General features: G+C 43.2%; 1 protein-coding gene across 1 annotated transcript in view; it reads right to left on the bottom strand.

The window, feature by feature from the left end:
• col9a3 (collagen, type IX, alpha 3) overlaps positions 1-19,793 on the bottom strand; it is a 36,889-nt gene extending 17,096 nt beyond the window's left edge. Inside the window, exons 1-22 of the mRNA XM_056261291.1 lie at positions 19,718-19,793; positions 18,922-18,990; positions 18,334-18,369; positions 17,940-18,011; positions 17,750-17,803; positions 10,427-10,462; positions 10,098-10,121; positions 9,855-9,908; positions 9,676-9,729; positions 9,549-9,590; positions 9,253-9,309; positions 9,121-9,174; positions 8,949-9,002; positions 6,951-7,004; positions 6,784-6,837; positions 6,619-6,672; positions 6,476-6,529; positions 6,349-6,402; positions 6,207-6,260; positions 5,942-5,986; positions 416-469; positions 180-233 (exon numbers count right to left, since the gene is read on the bottom strand). Coding sequence (XP_056117266.1) covers positions 180-233; positions 416-469; positions 5,942-5,986; positions 6,207-6,260; positions 6,349-6,402; positions 6,476-6,529; positions 6,619-6,672; positions 6,784-6,837; positions 6,951-7,004; positions 8,949-9,002; positions 9,121-9,174; positions 9,253-9,309; positions 9,549-9,590; positions 9,676-9,729; positions 9,855-9,908; positions 10,098-10,121; positions 10,427-10,462; positions 17,750-17,803; positions 17,940-18,011; positions 18,334-18,369; positions 18,922-18,990; positions 19,718-19,783 — 1,149 coding nt within the window. The 5' untranslated portion in view covers positions 19,784-19,793. The remainder of the gene's footprint in view (positions 1-179; positions 234-415; positions 470-5,941; positions 5,987-6,206; positions 6,261-6,348; positions 6,403-6,475; positions 6,530-6,618; positions 6,673-6,783; positions 6,838-6,950; positions 7,005-8,948; positions 9,003-9,120; positions 9,175-9,252; positions 9,310-9,548; positions 9,591-9,675; positions 9,730-9,854; positions 9,909-10,097; positions 10,122-10,426; positions 10,463-17,749; positions 17,804-17,939; positions 18,012-18,333; positions 18,370-18,921; positions 18,991-19,717) is intronic.
• Positions 19,794-26,000: the final 6,207 nt, after the last annotated feature.

A 26,000-nucleotide genomic window follows, 5' to 3' on the forward strand; every position in this document is an offset into this window, starting at 1 on the left:
AGGAATCGATAATCGATTAAAATTTTATAACAAGTATCCGATTCCTGACCTCAAGTATTCGATTCTATAACTGTAATGGATGTTAGACCCAGCCCTAGTGAAGCCTGGGGCCGGCGAGTGTCATGGACCCCAGCCCTAGTGAAGCCTGGGGCCGACGGGTGTCAGGTGGGGTTACTCACAGCCACTCCTCGGGGTCCAGCTTCTCCTCTCTCTCCAGGGATGCCGATCTCGCCCTGCGGGAGCACTCATCTTCAGTGACCATCAACTGAGCACTGCACACTATCAATAGCCTTATACCTTGTTACTAAATGACCGAATTATAGATACAGAATCCAGAAGTACAGCAACAGTAGCTGAATATCAGCATGCATTACCACAGAAACGATTCATATCAGGGCAAGAGTCAGATACATACAGGTATACCTGGCTCTCCAGAGGGTCCTGCTTCTCCCATCTCTCCTGCACTGCCCTGAAGGGAGAAGGAGTATTCAATTATATTCCATTTGAAGTTCAAATCTACCTCAGCTGGTCTTCCAGTCTGATTCATTTAGACAGAAACACTAGACCAAAGAGCAAAACAGACGTGATACCAGGAGCAGAGTCCCACGAGTCTGAAGCAGCGTGATGTTGCAAGGCTTGAGCTGAGAAACACTCAACCTTTGCGCTTACATAATACATCTCACATCCTCATACTTTATTATATGCATTATACATTTTTTAATTAACCAAACTTCAACTAAATAAGCGCATAACTATTTCAGGCTAAGTGATGCTTGAGTGATCAGGGATTTTCCAATTCCAGATACTTGTTGCATCAATTCCCCCCTCATTTCTGTCAAGGAGCAAAACAAGGAAAGGAAAGGAGGATGTGCAATAGGGCACTGGGAAGAAGCCCAGCTCTTCTGGAGCTTATTTATCAGAGCTGCACAATTCAGTTCAATCGTCTTCTCCAGCTTTATAGGCTTGGAGAGAGGATTCAGACGAGGTTTTCCTGCTTCTCCTGCTTTATGGGCTTGGAGAGAGGATTCAGACGAGGTTTTCCTGCTTCTCCTGCTTTATAGGCTTGGAGAGAGGATTCAGACGAGGCTTTCCTGCTTCTCCTGCTTTATAGGCTTGGAGAGAGGATTCAGACGAGGTTTTCCTGCTTTTCTTGCTTTATGGGCTTGGAGAGAGGATTCAGACGAGGTTTTCCTGCTTCTCTTGCTTTATGGGCTTGGAGAGAGGATTCAGACAAGGTTTTCCTGCTTCTCCTGCTTTATGGGCTTGGAGAGAGGATTCAGACGAGGTTTTCCTGCTTCTCCTGCTTTAAAGGCTTGGAGAGAGGATTCAGACAAGGCTTTCCTGCTTCTCCTGCTTTATAGGCTTGGAGAGAGGATTCAGACGAGGCTTTCCTGCTTCTCCTGCTTTATAGGCTTGGAGAGAGGATTCAGACGAGGTTTTCCTGCTTTTCTTGCTTTATGGGCTTGGAGAGAGGATTCAGACGAGGTTTTCCTGCTTCTCTTGCTTTATGGGCTTGGAGAGAGGATTCAGACGAGGTTTTCCTGCTTCTCCTGCTTTATGGGCTTGGAGAGAGGATTCAGACGAGGTTTTCCTGCTTCTCCTGCTTTATGGGCTTGGAGAGAGGATTCAGACAAGGCTTTCCTGCTTCTCCTGCTTTATAGGCTTGGAGAGAGGATTCAGACGAGGCTTTCCTGCTTCTCCTGCTTTATAGGCTTGGAGAGAGGATTCAGACGAGGTTTTCCTGCTTTTCTTGCTTTATGGGCTTGGAGAGAGGATTCAGACGAGGTTTTCCTGCTTCTCTTGCTTTATGGGATTGGAGAGAGGATTCAGACGAGGTTTTCCTGCTTCTCCTGCTTTAAAGGCTTGGAGAGAGGATTCAGACGAGGTTTTCCTGCATCTCTTGCTTTATGGGCTTGGAGAGAGGATTCAGACGAGGCTTTCCTGCTTCTCCTGCTTTATAGGCTTGGAGAGAGGATTCAGACGAGGTTTTCCTGCTTTTCTTGCTTTATGGGCTTGGAGAGAGGATTCAGACGAGGTTTTCCTGCTTCTCTTGCTTTATGGGCTTGGAGAGAGGATTCAGACGAGGTTTTCCTGCTTCTCCTGCTTTATAGGCTTGGAGAGAGGATTCAGACGAGGTTTTCCTGCTTCTCCTGCTTTATAGGCTTGGAGAGAGGATTCAGACGAGGTTTTCCTGCTTCTCCTGCTTTATGGGCTTGGAGAGAGGATTCAGACGAGGTTTTCCTGCTTCTCCTGCTTTATAGGCTTGGAGAGAGGATTCAGACGAGGTTTTCCTGCTTCTCCTGCTTTATAGGCTTGGAGAGAGGATTCAGACGAGGTTTTCCTGCTTGTCTTGCTTTATGGGCTTGGAGAGAGGATTCAGACGAGGTTTTTCTGCTTCTCCAGCTTTATAGGTTTGGAGAGAGGATTCAGACGAGGTTTTCCTGCTCTTCCAGCTTTATAGGCTTGGAGAGAGGATTCAGACGAGGTTTTCCTGCTTCTCCAGCTTTATAGGCTTGGAGAGAGGATTCAGACGAGGTTTTCCTGCTTCTCCAGCTTTATAGGCTTGGAGAGAGGATTCAGACGAGGTTTTCCTGCTTCTCCTGCTTTATAGGCTTGGAGAGAGGATTCAGACGAGGTTTTCCTGCTTCTCCTGCTTTATGGGCTTGGAGAGAGGATTCAGACGAGGTTTTCCTGCTTCTCTTGCTTTATGGGCTTGGAGAGAGGATTCAGACGAGGTTTTCCTGCTTCTCCAGCTTTATAGGCTTGGAGAGAGGATTCAGACGAGGTTTTCCTGCTTCTCAAGCTTTACGGGCTTGGAGAGAGGATTCAGACGAGGTTTTCCTGCTTCTCCTGCTTTATAGGCTTGGGGAGAGGATTCAGACGAGGTTTTCCTGCTTCTCCTGCTTTATAGGCTTGGGGAGAGGATTCAGACGAGGTTTTCCTGCTTCTCCTGCTTTATAGGCTTGGAGAGAGGATTCAGACGAGGTTTTCCTGCTTCTCCTGCTTTATGGGCTTGGAGAGAGGATTCAGACGAGGTTTTCCTGCTTCTCCTGCTTTTTAGGGTTGGAGAGAGGATTAGACGAGGTTTTCCTGCTTCTCCTCCTTTATAGGCTTGGAGAGAGGATTCAGACGAGGTTTTCCTGCTTCTCCAGCTTTATAGGCTTGGAGAGAGGATTCAGACGAGGTTTTCCTGCTTCTCCTGCTTTATGGGCTTGGAGAGAGGATTCAGACGAGGTTTTCCTGCTTCTCCTGCTTTATAGGCTTGGAGAGAGGATTCAGACGAGGTTTTCCTGCTTCTCCTGCTTTATGGGCTTGGAGAGAGGATTCAGACGAGGTTTTCCTGCTTCTCCTGCTTTTTAGGGTTGGAGAGAGGATTAGACGAGGTTTTCCTGCTTCTCCTGCTTTATAGGCTTGGAGAGAGGATTCAGACGAGGTTTTCCTGCTTCTCCTGCTTTATGGGCTTGGAGAGAGGATTCAGACGAGGTTTTCCTGCTTCTCCTGCTTTTTAGGGTTGGAGAGAGGATTAGACGAGGTTTTCCTGCTTCTCCTGCTTTATAGGCTTGGAGAGAGGATTCAGACGAGGTTTTCCTGCTTCTCCAGCTTTATAGGCTTGGAGAGAGGATTCAGACGAGGTTTTCCTACTTCTCCAGCTTTATAGGCTTGGAGAGAGGATTCAGACGAGGTTTTACTGCTTCTCCAGCTTTATAGGCTTGGAGAGAGGATTCAGACGAGGTTTTCCTACTTCTCCAGCTTTATAGGCTTGGAGAGAGGATTCAGACGAGGTTTTACTGCTTCTCCTGCTTTATAGGCTTGGAGAGAGGATTCAGACGAGGTTTTCCTGCTTCTCAAGCTTTACGGGCTTGGAGAGAGGATTGAGACGAGGTTTTCCTGCTTCTCCTGCTTTATAGGCTTGGAGAGAGGATTCAGACGAGGTTTTCCTGCTTCTCCTGCTTTATAGGCTTGGAGAGAGGATTCAGACGAGGTTTTTCTGCTTCTCCTGCTTTATGGGCTTGGAGAGAGGATTCAGACGAGGTTTTCCTGCTTCTCCTGCTTTATGGGCTTGGAGAGAGGATTCAGACAAGGTTTTCCTGCTTCTCTTGCTTTATGGGCTTGGAGAGAGGATTCAGACAAGGCTTTCCTGCTTCTCCAGCTTTATAGGCTTAAAGAGAGGATTCAGACGAGGTTTTCCTGCTTCTCCAGCTTTATGGGCTTGGAGAGAGGATTCAGACGAGGTTTTCCTGTTTTTCCTGCTTTATGGGCTTGGAGAGAGGATTCAGACGAGGTTTTCCTGCTTCTCCTGCTTTATAGGCTTGGAGAGAGGATTCAGACGAGGCTTTCCTGCTTCTCCAGCTTTATAGGCTTGGAGAGAGGATTCAGACGAGGTTTTCCTGCTTCTCCTGCTTTATGGGCTTGGAGAGAGGATTCAGACGAGGTTCTCCTGCTTCTCTAGGAGATGTTTCTTAAAGCTTACACCTGATTCACAAGACTCCTCTGGTCCAGAGTGATGCTGTGGTTCAGTGAATCTCGTGTGGAGCTTCATCCAGGGTCAGACTGAGAGAACGAAGAGGACCTCAATACACAGACCCTATATTATCATGCATGGCCCTCCTAAGGGAGGAGTTGAGAGCAAACATCACAGAATTGGCACAGGAATGGAGAAGGTTTAAGTTAAAAGAAAAACAGGAATCTGAAATGCTCTTTCTGTCGCTGAGCAGTGCTCGATTACTCATGCATGCCGGCGCGTTTCCTGCAAACACACTTTAAGATGTGTGTGTGTCTGAGGATGAGAGTGGCACTGCTCAGTGCTGTGGGTGGAGGTGATCTGTCTTTGGCATCTCTCTTGCTCTGATATCCTGAAAGTATGTTTTCAGAGCGATATTCTCCTGTATGTTAGGGTCGAGAGTAGGATTGTTCGCTCCCCAGTGGATGGGTTGCTTGGCTGGAAACCCTTAGGGTGTTATGCTGGGGAGTCCGCAAGCGTCCCTCTTTTTCGTTTGCCGCCCTCCCCAACTATTGCTGGGTTTTGAAATAGGGATGTAGGCACCCCTTTGGATGGATAATTTGATAGGGATATTCCTTTACTAAACACAGGGTATGAGCTTTTCTCAGAAGAGCTGATGACGTGTAACAGCGGACGCCGTGTCCCGTTCACCTTCTCGGGAGATACGCAACCTGAGACCTCCTACAATATAAGGGGCCGTTCACACAAAACATGTTTTTGCGTTTAAAAGCGAGATGCAGGGCAGTGGAATAAAAGAATAAAAAACAAGCTTCACCCACAATACACTGCAAAAGATGCAAGTGCAATTGAGTGAATTGAGCCGAACACATCCATCTAGTGCAGGTTCATAAGGAAAAACTGAGCTTTCTATCTCCTATTTCAACATTTTGAAATGATGAAAAAAATCAGCAGTGTGTCAATAGTGATGAGAAATAGCAACCTTTTATTATTTAATTTATTCTATTCATTAATTAAAAACATTTTCATGAATAAGTCATTATTGTGTGTTTTTTAAATAAGGTTTATCATTATTTTACATTGAATAGATGTTTAGAAACAACATCATAAATGGCTGAGGATGCCTTATGTTGTCTCTCAAAAACGAAATGTTCCTCTTTGGCTGATAAAACAAGAATCTTTACATATTTCTGTCTATAAAAAAATATATTGTTTCTGTGCTGGAACTATGATGAGAAGGACTCTACAATTTGCATGTAAAAATATGATTTAAAGCAGTGGTTTAAAATCAACTGTTCAAGAGCAGCACTGCGCATCTCTCTTATCTAAGAGACCAGGTTCAGTTCACACAGATCTCTGAGGGTCAGGTATGTAGATATACAACATTTACTCTAAACAATCATAAACTGATTACATTTTACTTTCATACAGCTATTAATAGCCTTGCTATCAGATAAGTTGGGAATAGACTGATATGCTCACCACTCCTCCTTTGGCACCTTTTGCACCTGCTTTTCCTGGCAAACCCTGGATTATACACACACACATGTTGTGAGTTGTACAATGATACAAAAACAGTGAACAATGCTACTAACATCTGAGGTAGCTACTCAATAGGTCTTATCAAATCATGAATGACAAAAGAATCACATCAACTACACCATCTCTTATTCATATTTCTTTTGTCATATTAATATTCAATCTGTGTGCTTAGCTTTTCAACAGTGTAATGGATGATAATACGTACAGGCAGACCATTAGGTCCTTTTTCGCCAGATACTCCAGGTCTACCAGCATCCCCCTATGGACACACACAAACACACCATGAGCATCACTGCGTTTCACACAGCGAAAGAAAGCCTAGATGAGTCTGAGCAGAAAACATTTACCTTTTCACCGTCTAGTCCTTGAGTCCCATCCTTCCCATCTCTGCCAGGGATGCCCTAAGATCCACAGAGAGCATTATTACGGGGAAATCTAACGCTCATCATAACAGCAAATAAGACATGTCCTTACAGGCTCGCCTTTAGGTCCTGCACCTCCAGGGACTCCCTTGGGGCCGATCTTCCCCTATTGAGAGGATGACGTTGACAATATTACAGAACATGAACTAGAAGTGACTACATGTAATGAGTAACACGATGACACAGTGTTCTTACTATCTCTCCTTTGGGCCCTCTGAAACCTTGAGGTCCCTTTTCACCAGCATCACCCTATCCAGAAGACACACACACACTTTTACTGGTGAGATTCACTGTGCCACTAACATACACATGCATGAGAATAATGTGCAGACTTTGAGTAAGCAGGGCTGAAACACTCACGGTTTTCCCAATGACGCCAGCAATTCCAGGCTTTCCTCTGAAACCAGGCAATCCCTACAAACAGAAGCAGATGCAAGAGAAGTTTGGAGATCCCTCTGCATATGTGTGACTGCATGTATTGTAATGAATATGAGGACACGTGTCGTGTGATGTTGTTGAGGTCTTACTCTGTGTCCCACTGCTCCCCCGGGCCCCTGCAGACCCCTCAGCCCTCGAGAGCCCTTAATGCAAACAAGAGAAGGAATGGAAGAAGAAAACAAGCTCCTAAAATTACACCATTTCCCACAACACACAGTAGGGGTTATGTTTGAATAAAGTAATGCACCACATTTCACATCACAGACACTGTTAAAGCAGTTGTAAAATACAGTAGATAAAGAACTGATGTTTGAACAAGTACAGCATTTTCTTTACTCAAGAAACACTATGTCTTTAAATGAGTGTTTTTTTTTTGTTTGTTTTTTGAAGAGAGAAGATCGAAGAAGAGTCTAGTTGTAGCCAATATACTGTTTTAAATATACTAAGCATAGCACTTCATCTTTTATATCCTGAGATTTTGTCCAAATGCATTCAACGGCAAGAAAAACTGAGCGCCCATATAAACTGTACAACCTGTAAGTTGATGAACACGTAATGCAGTTCACAGACTGTTCCAGTGATGGACAAAACACACATCTCTGTCATCCGCTGGTCTAAAACCTCCATTTGAGCTTGATTTTCATCAAATCTTAGTATTATAAAGACACATGCACCTGTCTGACCATATATACAACCACAATACCAAATCAGATGACACTGTGTTTAATTATTAACAAAATATGAGGTTTCCGCCCAACAGCAACGATATGTAGCTACATTTGTTGTTTAATCATCATCACCAACAAAATCATATAGCTACCTATGTGGCCTTATTGTGATCCTACCTGACTTCAGCTCGTTTCACATTAAATGTGATTACTACTTTTAATGTAATATCCAGTTTTAATATGCCATTTGCAGCAATGCATGTTTGTGCAATTTTTTTGATTTAGTGCTTAGTGGAGAGCCATGGGATTCTTCCCTCATCAGAACTGTGCCGTGGCAAAAAAAGGTTGGAAAACACTGATCTGGAGCACTCCATTTACTCTCATTGTTGTTAGGATAATATATATATTTTATAAAGTGACATTTTTAGGCTGCTCAGCGGTCTAACAGCGAGATCAAACTGAAGCGGGCGGAGCCTACTGTTCACAGAGGACGAGTGCGCATTCCAGAGCAATGCTTCAGTTTAACAGTGAAAGAGTATCAGGAGAGATGTAAATAGCTAAGCATTCAATATTTAAAAAATCATTCTTAAACGACTAATGATGTAAACTATTGCCTATGAATAATGGCCCATTATTTACATAATTCATGTAATGTAATTCGAGACTGAATGTGAGAGACAAGAAACATCAACAGAGCCGTCTTGGAAATATTAGGCATACGATTAAAGTAGTTTGTTTAGGCATGGTTTGTAGGGAAATTACAAACCTGCCCACACATATTCAAACGAATATAACTATAGAATCAATTTTTAATGCGCATGTGAACGCCATCAGGTCACAGGTTCGCGTTTAAAGTCTGTTTAGAGAGAACGCCGTCGTCTTAGTGGCCCCTAATGTAATAACAAATGATAATTTTGCTGGAAGTGAATCAATCAAAACCAACTTTAGCCGGAAATAACAGTATTCAAGAACCGCTATAAAGCCAAAACAATCTCTGTTACCGTAAATTGTATGTTTATCTCTGTAAAGCTGCTTTGAAACAATCTCCATTGTTAAAAGCGCTATATAAATGAAGATGACTTGTCTTGACTTGACTTAAAGGCCATGACACACCAAGCCGACGTCACAAAAACTGGCGGCGATGGAAGCCGACTGTGCGCCGACTGCATGAACACACACAGAGACTGCAGACCACGGTCGACGAGCACGTGTGTCTGTGTCTGCGTGTCAGGGAAGATCTGTCCGTATCAGCAGGTATCAGTAGTCTATTGGTGTGTCACGGCCCTTAACGGTGAATGTGTGCATATTTATTTAAATATAGTTCATTCCCTTTAAATCTCCCCCAAATGTTCAAGACATTGCTAAGGCCTTGGTAAGTGTAGCTGAGGGACAGTAAGACGGCGTGTGAGTTTCTCCCACCTGTAATCCCACTGTCCCTGGGGTTCCCGGAGGACCAGGCGGCCCCTGATCACCCTGATGGAGAGAAACACATCACAACAAGCTGTTTTCGGCTTCTGTTTCAATCTCAAAGAGTTTTAACACAGTTTCTGGACAGCTTTAGAATAGTGTTTCCAGGGTGGTAAAATCTCACCTTCTCTCCGTCTTTCCCCAGCTCTCCCTTGCTTCCTTTATGACCTGTATGACCCTAAACGAAAGCAGAAGCAGCTCAGCAATCTGTGATATCTACTGTAATGAGAGACAGATGTGTCATCATCATAAGTACCTTGAATCCAGGCATCCCAGGCGGTCCAGGAGGACCCGGAGGACAGATGGCCGGACACTACAAACAAGACAATGATGTAATCAATCTGCATGCAGAGAAAAACAAGACCACTGAAGATGTACCCTTCCTCGTAAGAAGCTCTTCCTACAGACGCAGTAGTCTAAAAATAAAGATGTGTGTTGAAAACGGGATGACACTCACAATAACCTCTCAACACTGTAAGACCGTACATGTGGAGATGGATGTGTGTAAGCTGGACACACAGTGTTGAGGACGTTACAGTGGCTTTAACTCACCAGCAGATCTCCATTGCCTTCAGGAAGAGTTCCTGGAAGTCCCTAAAAGGAGGAGGATGATACATAAAACGGGATTATTCAAATAAAAGAAATGTGTTTCTGCACTTTTAGTTTGAGATGTACTTACAGGAGGTCCATCTACGCCTGCAAGACCAGGAAGTCCTGGAAGACCCTCCGGCCCCTACAACCAATCACAGACCAGCGTCACTGATCACTGTGCCTGAACGAGTGCTTTATGTGTGCAGTGTAGACAGCGTTCTAGTAGATCCATTACAAATGAACGACAACATGTGTTTGCGCACTCACCGGCGGCCCCTGAGGGCCCGCTCCACCTGGAAGCCCGTTCTCTCCAGCAAGACCCTGAGATCAGAGAAGAGCAGACGCTCCACACATTTACATTTGTTGTGTATCCATGCATGCTGGATAATAAATGTACATAAAACAACTCGGAGCCAGTGCAAAAAGATTGAATCTTAGGCCCCGGGTTGAACTGAGCCATCACTGGGCTAATGCCTCCTCTTATCCTCGTCTCTGACCGGCTGTACTCACCAGAGCTCCTGGCCTGCCTCTGCCCTGAGGACGACAAGAGAGCACATCTCATCACAAACCCTGGCCATGCGTGTCATCAGGACACTATATACTGCATATTGATGATGTTTTGAGAGTGCAGGTAAGTTCACCAATGTTTTGAGAGTGTAAGTAATGATGGTGGTTTGAATGCATGAGAAAATGATGGTGTCGGCATGAATTGTTTATGAGACTTTCATATAATAAAGAAGCTACACTTTTCAGGTGTGACTGAAGAACTTCTTTGAATCCTGTGACTGCAGTGTCATATGACTGTGTTTACAGTGGATTTACTCATGCTGGGCACATACAGGGGGTCCACCTGGTCCTGGAGGTCCTGGGTCTCCCTACAAAAACAACAACACAATATTAAGTCTCAGTTGGCAACTGCGAAACAGGAGACAGAAACAGTTTGCGTTTCCCAATGATGGAAGCTCCCCAAACTCAACCGCCCGATGGGTAAACTGCTAATATCGGATGTAACGGGTGGAATAATATTTAGGTTGTCATTTGCGGTGCGGGTGGGGAATCAGTAGGCCAGGCGGACCGTGGGTCCAACAGCCCAGACTATTCCGACCCAATGCGAACCCCACCGTCAGGCAGCTGCGCTCAACGGTCCCGTGCGTATTTGTGTTCACGCAGTAGTGTGACGGTCAAAGGTTTCTGATCACAGCGTTGAGCATTGTAGCCAGTCAATCACTTCAGACTTTACAGTCGCAGTGGGATTGGCTACAATGTATATAATCTATTCACAATTTGAATACCACATTAAAATGAAGTGAATCCACTAAAATAGCCTATCCCGAAATGATATGACAGTAAAGGCTCATATTGGTTCTTCTGTAGACCTCTACGGTCTGTATAACCTGTGGGGTGGTTTAGCAACATTTGTTCAAAACAGCCTGTATGATTGTTCTCATGATGTAGGTAGAAGTTTTGTATTGTTTTATTACAGTAATTATTACCGTGTTGGGCTGTGTGTCTATTTCTCTTAAATGCATCAACTCTGAATACTTAATTTTGGTTTGATTGCTTGTGTTACATGAGGAAATACATATGTTTTGTCTACCTGATGTAGAAGATTTAATGCAGGTGCGGGTCTTTATGTCAATTAAAGGTGACCTATTATGCCCATTTTCAAAGGATGTAATATAAGGCCCTGTCCACACGGACACGGGTATTTTTATAACCGTGACTTTTTTTACGCGGTTCGGCCGTTCCTCCACACGGAAACGCAGTATCAGGTCACTGAAACCGAACATTTTTGAAAACCCCTGCCAGGGTGAGGATTTTCAGAAACGCCGGTTACAGTGTTGTCGTGTAGACAGTGAAACCGGGGTTTTTGCCTTGCGACGTCAGAGTGTGCGCCGTTATCCGCTGTGTTTGACCAAGGGGGTAATCCATCGACCGGAAGTTGAAGCCGGCCGGGTGCCGCCATGTTGTAGCAGAACTTCACTTGCGTTAGCATTTCCATTGACTCCCATTCATTTTGGCGTCACTTTGACAGCGAATAACTTCACATCTGAGGCGTTCAAAGACTCCATTTGTCCATTATTTATTTCTAAAGAAACACGACAATGTATAAAGGGCTCCATTACCTTCTATGTTACATTATGGCCCCGTAGAAACAGTTTTAGTAAAAATAGGCTAACGATTGCGTCATAACCACTCGACTCTCTGTCGCGCTGTACAGAAATGACCGTACAGACAGGAGGAGAAGCTCGCAGGCGATCGGGGGGACGCCCCGTCAAGGGAGAAGCCCATAGATAATGAGTCCATAAAAGCAACGGAATACTTACTCCTGCTCACTCACGCCAAAGAACTCTTTGCTCAAGTTCTCCGTCTCTGCAAGATTAACGTTGGCAATTTTCACGCACAGCTACTAGAAGATTAACGTCTGTCAGACAGGTTGCTCACGCCATCAAGCTTAGTTTGAGTCGGTTTGAGTCTGTGCGTCAGGAACGGAAGTGCTCAAAAATCGCTAAAAATGGGCTTCAACTGTCTCAACTGAGTTCCAATGAGATGGCTCTGTCCACTTCTTATACTGTCTATGTGTTTGACGTCAGATTTGCGCTTCTGATTGGCCAACGTGGCTTTACGGTTAAGGTTTATATCGCCGCCTGCTGGCGTGGCATGCTCTTGACTGCGCTTGATAGCGTGTTTTTACGTTTTCATGTAGACGGAGACCGAGCATGTGTGAACGGGATTTTTTTTTTAAACGCTGTAGGAAAAACTCCGGTTATAAAAATACCCGTGTCCGTGTGGACAAGGCCTAAGTCTCTGATGTCCTCAGAATGTGTCTGTGAAGTTTCAGCTCAAAATACCACCCAGATCATTTATTATAGCTTGTCAAAGTTGCCCCTTTTTGGGTGTGAGGGAAAACGCTCCATTTTGTGTGTGTGTCCCTTTAAATGCAAATGAGCGGCTGCTCCCGCCCCGTTCAGACGACAGCCGATCCTCTACACGAGCTTCAGATACTGGAACAACATAACATTTGAGAATTTCTCTCAGGCAAAATGTGAATAATACCCAGTAGCGAGTGCAGGCTTCATGTTTGAGCCGGAGTCACATTTGGGCGGGGCAACACGTGTCGCTCCGCCCACCCCCAATTTAATTGGTTTATAATCTTATTGGTGTAGACGATTCAGAACTTTAATCGTATCTTATTATCGGTTTACCATGGTAATGTTAGTTAAGATCTATTGGCTAATGTTTTATTGTACTTAAGACACAGAAAAGATGAAGTTATTGTTTAAAAACGAACGCTTGGTGACGGCACTGTACTTCAGGGAGATGTTTTACATTAGCACGTCATTCACTTGTTTTCTTCATATTTCTATCAGGATCGGTGGATCAGCGCAAATGATGATAATTCACTGTAAGAATGTAAGCAGCTGATTTAACGAGATTTGTTGTCCAATGCTTGCATTATTTGGTACAAAGTGCAAATACAATGTTTAATGGCAAACTCATGTTTCCTTGTTGTTTATCTGTTAATAAAATATGAGGGCCTATATATTGGTTCTGTAAAGCCATATTATAGTTTTTAAAGATTCATGTTTTCTAATAAGTGTCAACTGGTTAACATGTATGACTATCTGTGACTGTGACATCAGGTATATTAAAAATCCATTATTTATTCCGTGTTCATGTTTTAATATGCGTATATGTAGGCTACGGGATAAAAATGTTTTTAAATATTAACACATATAGGCTAGCTGCATAACCATAAAAACACCCACTGCTGTAAATCTGTGCAATTATAATTATAATATAATAAAATAAATAAAATAGCCAGCAGAGAAGTGATATGAACATGTAGGCTATTGCTTAAATACGCTCTTGAGCACATAAATAACAATATTTGCTATAGATCGACATAATAACATGTTTTAGTAAAAAAATATTTTTTTATTTATTTTCACATTTCAGCACTGCAGGGTTTTTATTCCCACTGTACGCACAAAACCCAATGGCCAGGGGTTGTATGCTATTTGGTAGCCTATTATTGTCTTATTTGTCACTGTGGTTTTGCTTTAAAATAAAATAAAACACATTTTCAGATTTATCCGATGTTTTACTGAAATACAGTGAATTATCATCATTGTGTAAAATCCTGAGTTTGTGTTTATTCACTGCTCCTAATGGAAAAACGAAGAAGCATAAACGAATGATGTAAAATTACGGAGCCCTGCATGACATGCGGAAAAATATTGTCTAAATCAGCCTATATAGAAATGATCTCTTCTTTGATATGCCAGTATTTCATGCAGTCATGCAGCCACTAAAAGTGGCCCTGACTTATGGCCAAACAGCGTCCTAGATCATTCATAAACTCATACCATAGACTCATTCATAAAGGAATGCGCATGCTCATGCCTCAAGCGTCTACGCCAATAAGATTCCTGTATTATAAACCAATAAAATCAGATGTGGGCGGAGCGACACGTGTTGCCCCGCCCACATGTGTCGCCCGCCCCCATCGCCCTGACTGCACTCTGGGGTTACTCGGGGGAGGGGGACATGTGAAACAGCTTGTTCTGAGAGATTGATAATGATTTATGGGGATTATAAAAAAAGATTTGGGTGGATTTTTACCATTATAGGCTGCTTGTTTACACACACTGTGGACACACATCTGTCTTCAAACACCGTATTAAAGTGAATTTTGCATAATAGGTCCACTTTAAGCCGTAAACAAAACATTTCTCTATGTAATATTGCATTTGTTACAAATACTTTCTTACTTTTTTAACTCACTATTTGATGAGATGAAGTTTTTTACACAACATTGGGTTGATGAACAGTATGCCTCTCGCCGAATAGCCTCATCATTAGGATCACAGTTTTTCATCACTGTAATGTGAAATGTAAATCCCATCCTTCAGTACTGAATAGCTCAGTGTCATTGTGCAACACATTTTCTTTGTTATAAAATATCACATGAACTTCCCGATCCACAGCTCGCTGCTATCAGCCACACAGAGTGATGATGATTTCAGCTGATTCCAAGAAACTAATTAAAAGAAAACCTGTGGTGGGAAGAAGACTTGACATTCCAGGCTGGATTAAGAGGAATTCATCTGAAGTCACCTGATCCTCATTAAAGCGGCCCACGGCTCTGCTATGGCTGCACACTGTGCCGAGCACACAATATGAACACATGATTTATGGACACAAAATGTTGCTTGAAAATCACACCTACAAAGGAGTTTTTAAAGGGGAACTATTATGCAGCATTCACTTTTGCATGGTGTTTGAACACTGATGTGTGTCCACAGTGTGTGTAAGCAGCCTACAATAGTAAAATCCACCCACTCCTCTTTTTATAATCCCCACAAATCAAAAGCAGTGTCTATCAACAATATCTATATCTATAACAATATCTATAACAGTGTCTATAAACTGTTTTGAAACATCTATATTGTTAAAAGCGCTATATAAATAAAGATGACTTGACTCACCGTGACCGTTCCAGTTTTCTCCCTACTGTGACGTCACATTGTACAGGCCCCGCCCACGAGTGGGATCACATTGTACAGCCCCCGCCCACGAGTGGGATCACATTGTACAGGCCCCGCCCACGAGTGGCATCACATTGTACAGGCCCCGCCCACGAGTGGGATCACATTGTACAGGCCCCGCCCACGAGTGGCATCACATTGTACAGGCCCCGCCCACGAGTGGCATCACATTGTACAGGCCCTGCCCACAAGTGGCATCACATTGTACAGGTCCCACCCACAAGTGGCATCACATTGTACAGGCCCCGCCCACGAGTGGCATCACATTGTACAGGCCCTGCCCACAAGTGGCATCACATTGTACAGGCCCCGCCCACGAGTGGCATCACATTGTACAGGCCCCGCCCACAAGTGGCATCACATTGTACAGGCCCTGCCCACAAGTGGCATCACATTGTACAGGCCCTGCCCACAAGTGGCATCACATTGTACAGGTCCCGCCCACAAGTGGCATCACATTGTACAGGTCCCGCCCACAAGTGGCATCACATTGTACAGGTCCCACCCACAAGTGGCATCACATTGTACAGGCCCTGCCCACAAGTGGCATCACATTGTACAGGCCCCGCCCACGAGTGGCATCACATTGTACAGGCCCCGCCCACAAGTGGCATCACATTGTACAGGCCCCGCCCACAAGTGGCATCACATTGTACAGGTCCCGCCCACAAGTGGCATCACATTGACTGGTGACGATCTGTCCTATTAGCATAGATCTCGCCCTGAGTGTGCCGAAACTTAGTCCGCCATGTTTATATCCTCGCTATAACTCCTATTGATATTATATCTGGGCCACATAAACATTACAAATGTTCTGTTTTTGGATGTACCAATGAACATAAGCCTCCATAGACTCCATAGACTGAGGACACAGTGGATACATTTCATTTATGAAGGAAATGTGTCAAAGAAATGAATGTCTTATGTGTTTGTGCGAATTATTTTACACCGGACTGCATTCGCAAATGAGGGTCAGTTCAACGCTGGATTTGCACAACAGTTGATTCTGATGATGGATCGATACCAACACCCTACCACAGTTCCCACATGAGCAGCGTTACAACAGTTCATAGAGGATCAGGGCGGAACATGCTAGCCGATAGGTTGAATAAACTCCACAACAACTACATAATACCATCATCTAAGCCAGTGGTCTCAAACTCGCGGCCCGCGTGGTGATATTTTGTGGCCCCCTATTTGACATTAAAGTTTAATGTTAGTGCGGCCCGTCGTTGCATGTGCGTTTTTTTTTTTTATCCCTTATGGTCTACCATAGATAGTCTCGTGACAGCTTACGGTGGGTTTGTTGTCAATAGTTGTCATAGACAACCGCGAAGTACAAACATAACGCGCCTGGAAAAAATGAGCGCGTCGCTTCTATTATGAGCGCACTTGCCGCGCGCCTACATTTGAAATAACGAACTTGAGCGCGCAAAATATGTGAGCGCGATATGTGAACGGCCCCTTGGCGAGCTACCACCAATCAGGCCAGAGCTACTGGTAGCTCACGAGCGACGTGTTGGAGACCCTTGCTCTAAAACAATGTGAGAATAGTCATTTTGAGCTTGTAATATGTGTCCAACAGGTTGATAAAAAGGTTTGCTTTGATTTGTGCAAAGTCAGTAATTTGCCTTGAGACACTATACATGTGTAGAAAGAATTCATTAAGACGGGCAGACATGACTGCAAATATTTGTATTTCAAAAGCAATAATTGTTTTTCTAAGTATAATAAAAGGAAATGTGCCTTCCAAAAAAACATTCAATTTCATATTGGAAATAAAAAAGGACATAAGCAAATATAACAATCACAAAAATGTGTTATAAGGAAAAGGAAAAGAATGTTTGTAAAATGAACTTCAACTGTCAGAAGGACAGCTCATGAAGAACCAATCATGTACAGAAAGGAATGTTCAAATTCAGAGGAACAGATCAGAATAAACGTTAATAATAAAGATTGAGAAGATTGGATCAGTTGTGCTCCTTTTTTGGAATACTTGAATACTATTTTTTTTTTTGTGTGGAATACTTGATGCGGCCCAGCCTGACCCAGACTCTACCTCCAGCGGCCCCCAGTTAAGTTGAGTTTGAGACCCCTGATCTAAGCGTTCAGAAACATTCTTCCTGAGTCTCTCCGTCAGTGTTCATCTCTGGTTTGAACATGTAAGGCCGGCTAGGACAGGAATAACGTGCTCCTCACAAACTTTTTGTAATAAAACATAGTTTCTAACATTTTAGCTACGTAAGATTCTCCAGTTTTGTTGTAGTGAAGTATCCGAAGCATGAGCTGTAAAAGCCCCGCCCTCTTCTGGAAAGGGGCGGGAGCAGCAGCTCATTTGCATTTAAAGGTACACACAATAACGGCGTGTTTTTGCTCACACCCAAATAGAGGAAGTTGGACATGCTATAATAAATTATCTGTGGACCTATATTACCCCCTGTGAAAGGGGCATAACAGTTCCCTTAAATAGAAAGAGATTCAGAGACAAATACTACAGTAGAAGGGCTTTAGTCATCATAACACCTCCAAACTGAAAAGTGTGTGAACGGGTTATGTTTAGGTGTGGAGAGACTCATTTTACTCAACTCATAAAAACTGAGAGTTACTTACTGCTGCTCCTGGGGGTCCGTCTTTGCCAGCTGGACCGTCCGAACCGGTCAAACCCTACAGGACATGACGTTTCCATGATCAGACGCCAACATTTATAGTGCTTAAATGATTTCCTTTACATAAATGAGTTTAAAGAATCCCCCAGAGTTTGTGTGTGCCGCTGGAAATGCTGCGTTGGTTCATGACTTACATCCACACCAGGAAGGCCAGGCAGTCCCGGGCTCCCCGCGGCCCCAGGGCCACCCGCTTTTCCTTTCGGCCCCTGCCATCCAAACACAAACTAAGGTAAAACACCATCTTACACAATATAATCTGTCTCGATTTTATGTTTACATGTCATTTATTGCATCTTCACCAAAAAAGCTTCATGGGAATAATGCACTGTGCTCCGGCTGCTGTCCTCACTGGACGGGCTTAAGACATGACATGACAGTCTACCTCATTACTGATACAAAATCTGCATGGAGAAGCACTGAACCATCAGAGATGTGAGGTAGCGGCCATTCCGGCATCTTTAGCACTGCACCAGCAGAGTAAACCAGTGCAAGCATTCATACGCTACGAGAAGATCAGGAGATACTCACAGGCTTTCCGGGGAGTCCAGGAGGGCCAGGTTTTCCCTGCAGAGATCACAGAGTTTCTCAATCATGACTACATTAGCACACATCTACAGTCAGGAAAGCTGTTCTGCTGTTCTGAATAACACGAGGAGCGTGTGGAGAAGGAGAGCGAGCTGGAGGGGGTCGGGGAAACTCGAGACGAGTGTGTTTGGTTTGAGGCTGAATGAATGGGCTCTCTGTCACTGCACTGCCACAGCCTGCGCTAAGCAGATTTTCGTTTACTAAGGAAACATTCACAGCTTTCATCGTTTGCATGCGTAAATTCCTGAGAGTCTTTCCTTTAACAAGTAAACGTCTGTAAGGATTCACGGCTTGTCTAAACAGTTAAACCATTACATTGCAATACAGTGGTGTTTAGAAAATGAAATTGTTTTTCCCCGACCTTGCCAATCGTGAAGATTAATGATGAGAGTAATTGAATTCACATAATGAAAATCTGTTAAATCTGTCAAAAACGAATATTTAGATGTTTTCTTATTTTTCACCTAAAATGTGAAGCAAATAAAAACTGATAAAGAGAATGTAATCTAGATATAATGTGTCTAAACTCACATCGATGCCATCTTTCCCTGGGGGTCCCGGTGGCCCCGGCGTCCCCAGTGTGCCTCGAGGACCCGGCCTCTGCAACAGATGCAGACACACCATCAAGAAGGACAATAATCAGATGAGCAAATGTACAAAGAAAAGAAAGGAATTCCACAGGTGTTTTGTTCTCAGCTCATACAGTGTATGGGGACTGCCCTCCTGTCTCAACACGACTCAAATTAAAAACTCAAAATAAATCTGTTTATCAGTGTATACCAACTGGTCAAAAAGTGATTCATATAGCAGTTTTAAATATTCAGGCAGAAAAAGACCAACATAATGAGCACAAATGAAGTGAGGTGAGTGAAGTGGGCAAACACTGCACAGTTCTCACAAAGATGCCATTGTTGACGATCACGTTACACTGTGAACAAAAATGTTTCGTACGGTAACCTGATTTTTTCCCTCACGTTGTAACATCTTAATGATGAGATTTATTCAAGTAAGATGTTAACTTTTAGTTACACCCACACAGCATATTGAAGAGTCAGGTCATCTCTGCACTTTTACAGTCCACACATTACAGTCAGTCCACAAAGCATTGAAAAGCGTTTATAAACGAAAGGGTGATTACTTCCATACATGTTACAAACTCGTTAGCTACCCACTGAGGTTAACTGATATTGTTTCCACAATGCGCTAAAGTTCTCAGCCTGGATATTATTATAGTCAGCAACCAATCGACCCGTTTAATATGGATATGCAGATCCCAAGCAATGAGCCGAAGCGGCCGGTTAATAGTCGATCGTCCCGCATCTCTTACCTGGGCGAGTGCCGATGTCACCAGCTGTAACAGAAAGAGTAAGTGAAGCGCAGAGAACACGGCCATGGCTCCTGTCCTCCTCGGTGCTGTCTCAGCCTGTGCTGGGTCTCAGTATGATCGCAGATAAAGGGGGAGTCCGCGGAGGGGGTGGACATGACATGAGCTCAGAGTTACACTGTTCACTGTACAGCTCAGTCATGCAACCCATCCCCCGTAATCATTAGCAGCATCAGCAACATCTTCATCAATAATAATATTGTATAATAATGCCAGATCAACAATCACCTGCTTGACCTTTACACACAGAAATGAGTTAGAATAGTAGTAGAATTCCCTCTTTTCCACACCCACCAAACACCAACTATTTCTTAACATATAAAATGTGTATTAAAAAATATATATTTAATGTAAATGTACATTAAATATATATTCACAATATAACAACTTTTGAGCTAAAATGTTATTTTGTTGCAATTACATCAGTGGGGTCAATTCACAAAGGCTATGTTCAGACTGCAGGCAAATTGGATTTTTCCCCCCTCAAATTAGATTTTTACTGGCAGACTGTCCGCACTATTAATTGCAACTGATCAAGATTTGCGTATCCAGACATAACCAACCTATTGCTTTGGTAACGCTGTAAGTATCGACCCACATATGACAAGGCTTTCAAAACGGATGCAGAAAAATCGAGGTGCATCATCTCGCTCTCCAAATAAGGCTATATTTCACACTGTCAGTCCAAATCAGATAATTTGTGTGTCCAATTCGAATCTGATCTAGAATGATTGACGTCCACACTGTGATCTGTTCAGATCCGATTTGTGTGTGCATGCAGCTCTTTCATTTTCTGGAATATCTGCATTGGTTTCAATGGCAATGACATTGTTGGTAGGAATACGCCATACAACAACAACCGCAACATGGAGGGGTTTGCAATAGAGATGTTGTCTAATTAAAATTTTACAACATGACAACATGTAGCCGCCGCCGCGCTGGTGTACTGCGTCTCCTGAGGGCAGAACCGGAGGCTGGTGTGAGCGGCTGTATTCCGTGCCGTCGTCTCCGCCGGTTTACAATGTCTCCGTTATATTGTCATTTTCTGCTCGTCCGACACTTTGCAACAACACAGCATTATTTCGGCAGCGACTTTCAGCATGTTTCATATAACGTCTGACGTTTACGTTTTACGTAGTGTGAGAAAGTCACATAAACCATGCAAAATCCGATCAGAGCGTTCAGACTGAAACGGATTTCCAGAAATGCAATTTGAAAAGGATTTCAAACCACATATGGATAAAGCTTGAAAAGGATTTGGAAAAAAAATCTTATTTTGTGTGATTTTTTGCGTTCACACATGCTAAATCTAATCGGATTTCAATCGAATATGCACAAAAATCGGATTTGGACTGACAGTCTGAACGTAGCCTAAGTGCCCTGTCGAGTTGTGGTGCAGAACTCTGTCGTGCAAGAAAAACTCGACAGGAGACTGGTATATATTGTGATGTTGTATGCTGAAGTCAAGCCAAATTCTTTGGACATACCGTTTGAATACCGTATGAATACTTACGGCATTTCCGCCAATGGTTGTGACGGTATCGTTGTGCCTACAAAGGTGGTTTGAATCAGATTCGAAAAAAATACTGTCCAACAGAAATAATTTGCTGTCCAGACATTCAAAAACACATTGGTATAAAATATGGATATGCAAAAGTTCTGGGGGATAAGAAAAAAAGGACTTTTGCTGGCATAGGGAAAATTCAGTTGATGTAATCCAATCTAACATGTGACACTATCAATTCAATTTAGTTGTATGAACTAGAGAAACTAAAGTAAAGTGGACAAAAATCATTTGAGTATGTGCAAATCATTTTCAATTAGTTCTTTGTATAGTTTTACTTGATAATGTTATGTTAGGATTAAAACTAAAAGTCCAGTTTGCACCCATGTGTGTTTTTGATTGCCATTGTTTTAAAGAGGGGAGCTTGTGCTTTCTAGTCAAGTCAAGTCACCTTTATTTATATAGCCCTTTTTACAATACAGATTGTATCAAAGCAGCTTCACAGTGATAACATGAAAATAATGCAAGTTTGTTTCTAGAAGAAAATTGCGTCATCGTCCACCTGAAGTAAGGCAGATCAATAATATTGTTGAATATTAAATGTCCCCAACTAAGCAAGCCAAAAGCCAAGGCGACAGTGGCAAGGAACCAAAACTCCATCAGGTGACAGAAAGAAGAAAAAAAACCTTGGGAGAACCCAGGCTCAGTCGGGGGCCAGTTCTCCTCTGGCCAACGAGCGAACAGTGTGTGTGATTATGATTCAGGCAACATTACAGGTCAGAAGTCAGATTGGATCAGAACATTCACAATATTATCCAGTTCCCTCTGGTTGGAGGTCGGAGTCACGCCGGTATGGAGACGAGTTTGTAGAGGTGTCCATGAGGCCTCCACAGGGCTGATGAGGCTGGCACTGCAGGGATGCGTTGTGGTCGTGTCCAGGCGCAGGTTCACCAACTGATCTGGATATCAGTACATCGAGTACATCATGTGTTATAGCAAGTGTTCCCGGTTCTGGCTGACCTAATCTATGCAGCCTAATAATCATTTAACTGATTTGAATAATAGAAATGTATAATGTTCTATGTAAATGTCAGGTGAAAGAGATGTTTTAAGTCTAGATTTAAACTGACAGAGTGTGTCTGCTTCCAGGACAATGTTAGGAAGACTGTTCCAAAGTTTTGGTGCTAAATAGGGAAAGAATCTACCACCAGCTCCTCGAAATGAAACTACCAGCACTTCTGAGGTAACCTTTTGGATGTTTTATCCAGCTGATGTGGGCGTTTTCATGGCTTGCCTCAACATTAGCGTTTGAATAGCGCGCGCTCTCAGTGGGCGTGTCACATTAACACGTCATACGCTATAATTAGCTGAAAGGAAAAAGACTGACATCTCTCTCTTTTCATACAGATTACCTAAACTGAGAATATTTGTTTTTTATATAAATTACTTCATTTAAAAGAAGAGAATTTCAACTTCATATCGAAAAATCTTTCGTGCCTGTGTGACAAGTATTTACTTAGTTACAGTTCATTTTCGGACGCGTTTCAGAATGAACTTCACTGACAGAGAGAACGCAAAATTTGCATCATGTTTATTTTTCTTTATTTGACAAAAAGTGTAAAGAGTATCCACAAAAAAAATAGACACTTAACAGGATCTAATAATGTAGGCTACAACACTTATATGTAAGATCAAAATCAACAGAGTAATTTGAGTCTTTTTTTTGCACTGATAAGGAAAAAAGTGAGCTCGGCGCGCCGGCGCGATAGCCTAAGTAACATGGACAACAGAGGATTCAATAAAAATCAGTAAAAAAGTACATTTGTTAATTTTACTTAATTAAATTGTGCAAACTTTTAGCCTTAATCCACTTAACTAGATTAGATTAAGTTAAATAAATAAAACAAAATTTTTTTTATCTAAATTACCAAAAAACTAAGTATACTTATTTTCAGCCACAAATACTATGCTGACTCCCAGAGTGTGACGGATTAGTTCCCTTTCGAAAGGGAACTCGCACTGCTTCGATGACACTATGGGGAACGCCTCCGCGTGAACCGGTGTCTGAAAGCTTAGCCAATCACGGCAATCGAATTGACCATCGTCAACCTATGACGTCACTACTAGTGCGACCCGGAGGTATAAAAGGGGCACCTAGAGAACGTCATCCTCTTTTCGTCTTGTTTGAATTGCGATCACCTGGAAAACGTTCAAGGTGAATTATGGCTGACAAACGTTTCAAGAAGTGTGTGGATCCGTGTCCCAGGTTTTTGACACCTGATGACACACACAACTTCTGCGTTTACTGTTTGGGCGAAGAGCACGCACGATCAGCTCTTGAGAGACATGGTTCTGCAAACTGTGAGAGTTTTCCCCTAAGAAAACTCTGTTTTCGTTTGGCCCTCTTTTCGAGGGAAGAAGAACAGGCATCTGCACCCAGCGGTTCGGGTCCCACTCACGCTGAGGCAGAGCGGAGACTTAGATCGTGGGGATCCCAGATGGAGCTCGCTGATGAGTTTGAGAGAGGTGTTTCTCTCTCATGCACGTCAGAAGCTCGTGGGCGTGCGCTGCTGGAAGAGGATGTGTTGCCACTTACATCCTCTGATCCAGCAGCAAGTGCTCTGCTGGCACCCAGCCCAAGAGAGCAGGAGATGGTTGATTAGGGTGAAGAAGATGTACAACCTGAACCCCCACAGCCTCCCTGCCTCGCGTATGTAGAGCTGTTGGGTGTTATGGAGCACGCTTCAGCGAGGCTTCAGTTGACGTGGGAGCGCGTGAGGGGAGGTACTTTCTGACCATCCTTTCCCCAGCTCCCGTGAGCCTTCCATTCCATCCTGATCAACACAATGATATCAAGAAGGCATGAAGGAACCTGTATTCAGCACGCATCCATCACCATCAGCGAGCAAACTATGCTGATGTTGAGGGGATGCGTGAACACGGGTATGTATTGATGCCCCCAAGAGAGGCAGAGGCACTGAAAGCTTCGGCCCTGCCTCCTAAGACACTCAAGATGACATCTCGCTTGAATGACAGGGTATCCACGGCAGCGGGTCAGGCTGGTGCTGCTTTGCACATTATGTCTGTGTTACAAGAGTACCAGGCTGACCTGCTAAAGGATTTGGACCAGGGTCAGGGTCTCTCCCCTGACGCAGTGGATGAGCTGCCGTGTCCCCGGTCAATACGATTGTCGTGATTGGATAAGCTTTCAGACACCGGTTCACACGGAGGCGTTCCCCATAGTGTCATCGACGCAGTGTCTCGTTCTCTGTTCTCAGGGAGCATAGGTTCCAGTCATAACCTCAGATGTTAATGATCTAGTTTAAAGTCAGATAAGTAATTAGCCCATTTATATATTATTTTGTACTTTGAAAGCACTAACATTTTTTACTTCTTGCAATGTCGTTGCACCTATTAGAAAGAAAGCTACATAAAAGACGTCTCAGGTTACATCTGTAACCGTGGTTCCCAGAGAAGGGAGCGAGATGCTGCGTCATAGAAGCGATGCTATGGGAACACCTCTTCTTGATTCTGATCAATTTTACGCCACAGGGCAGCTCTGTGGACATAAGCATCCAATTCTCTGACTGGACATAGCAGATTCAGTCTTTCTTGGTCTGATATCTGAAAGGGGGAAGGACTGAAGGCCTGCAACACTATTGATTGTGACACATTAGTGGGGACCTTAGAAACATAACCCAGTCTAGGGTGTAGAAAAGCTTTCACAATACCTGGTGCAAACTCTAAACACAAAGGGGCAACCATCAGGGCCTGAAGATCTCCTATTCTCTTAAGGGATGTTAAAGCCAGAAAAAAAACGTTTTAAACATGAGAAATTTGGGAGCCGTAGACAGGGAGCCATAGACGGTTCAATGAACTGCTTCGTTTTAGTGATCCGCAACGCAACCAGTGTGATCACAAGAGATGACTATCCGGTTCTTTTAACGAATGGAAACATAAATATACATGTAAGTATATTATATATTATTATAGTTTTATCCTCGCGTGTATTAATGACAGTTTGATGCTAAACTATTTCCAAAAGTACGTTGTTCAGTAGGCCATCATTTTCAGGATTGTCAGAACTTTTGACAAGTGACGTCACATGACAACGACTCATCGCGTATGCTGAAGTCGATCGAAGATCACATCATCAAATCCAGGAACTGAATAACTGTCATATTTTTACAGATAAATTAATTAGGTAAAAAAAAAAAAATACTATACAAATCGAAAAGATACTGTGGGAGTGGAAGGTGCAGATAAGATGAAGTTGTGGTACAAATGAAGTTGTGGCAGGCAGAGGAGAAGATGGAGTGATGGACAAAAGAAATATAGAAATGGATGACAAAGAGCTCAAAAGAAGTGAAGAAACAGAAGAAGTGGAAGGGAGAGGGCTAAGAGAGGAAGAGAGCTCAGACATTGAAAGAGTAGAGAGAGAGAGAGCTTGAAACATCAGCACCCTGTGTGTCAGGTGCCCATGGTATGTTGTGTTCATGGTGCCTTTCAAATATTTTTACATTATCATAAAATAGGCAAACACCTATTTTATTTATATAACCTATAATTTATCATGTAAAGGACCATACCTCAATATATGTTTACCTTGCTTATGGTTACATTCAGTGCTTATGTTATTAGATACTGGTGAGATCTATGTTAAAAGTAATTATGTTAAAAATAATAGAGATTTCAGATAGCTGTAAATAAACTTTTAGGTGT

This window comes from Rhinichthys klamathensis, unplaced genomic scaffold, assembly GCF_029890125.1.
Source record: "Rhinichthys klamathensis goyatoka isolate OS25496 unplaced genomic scaffold, OSU_Roscu_1.1 h1tg000010l_1, whole genome shotgun sequence".
NCBI lineage: Eukaryota > Metazoa > Chordata > Actinopteri > Cypriniformes > Leuciscidae > Rhinichthys > Rhinichthys klamathensis.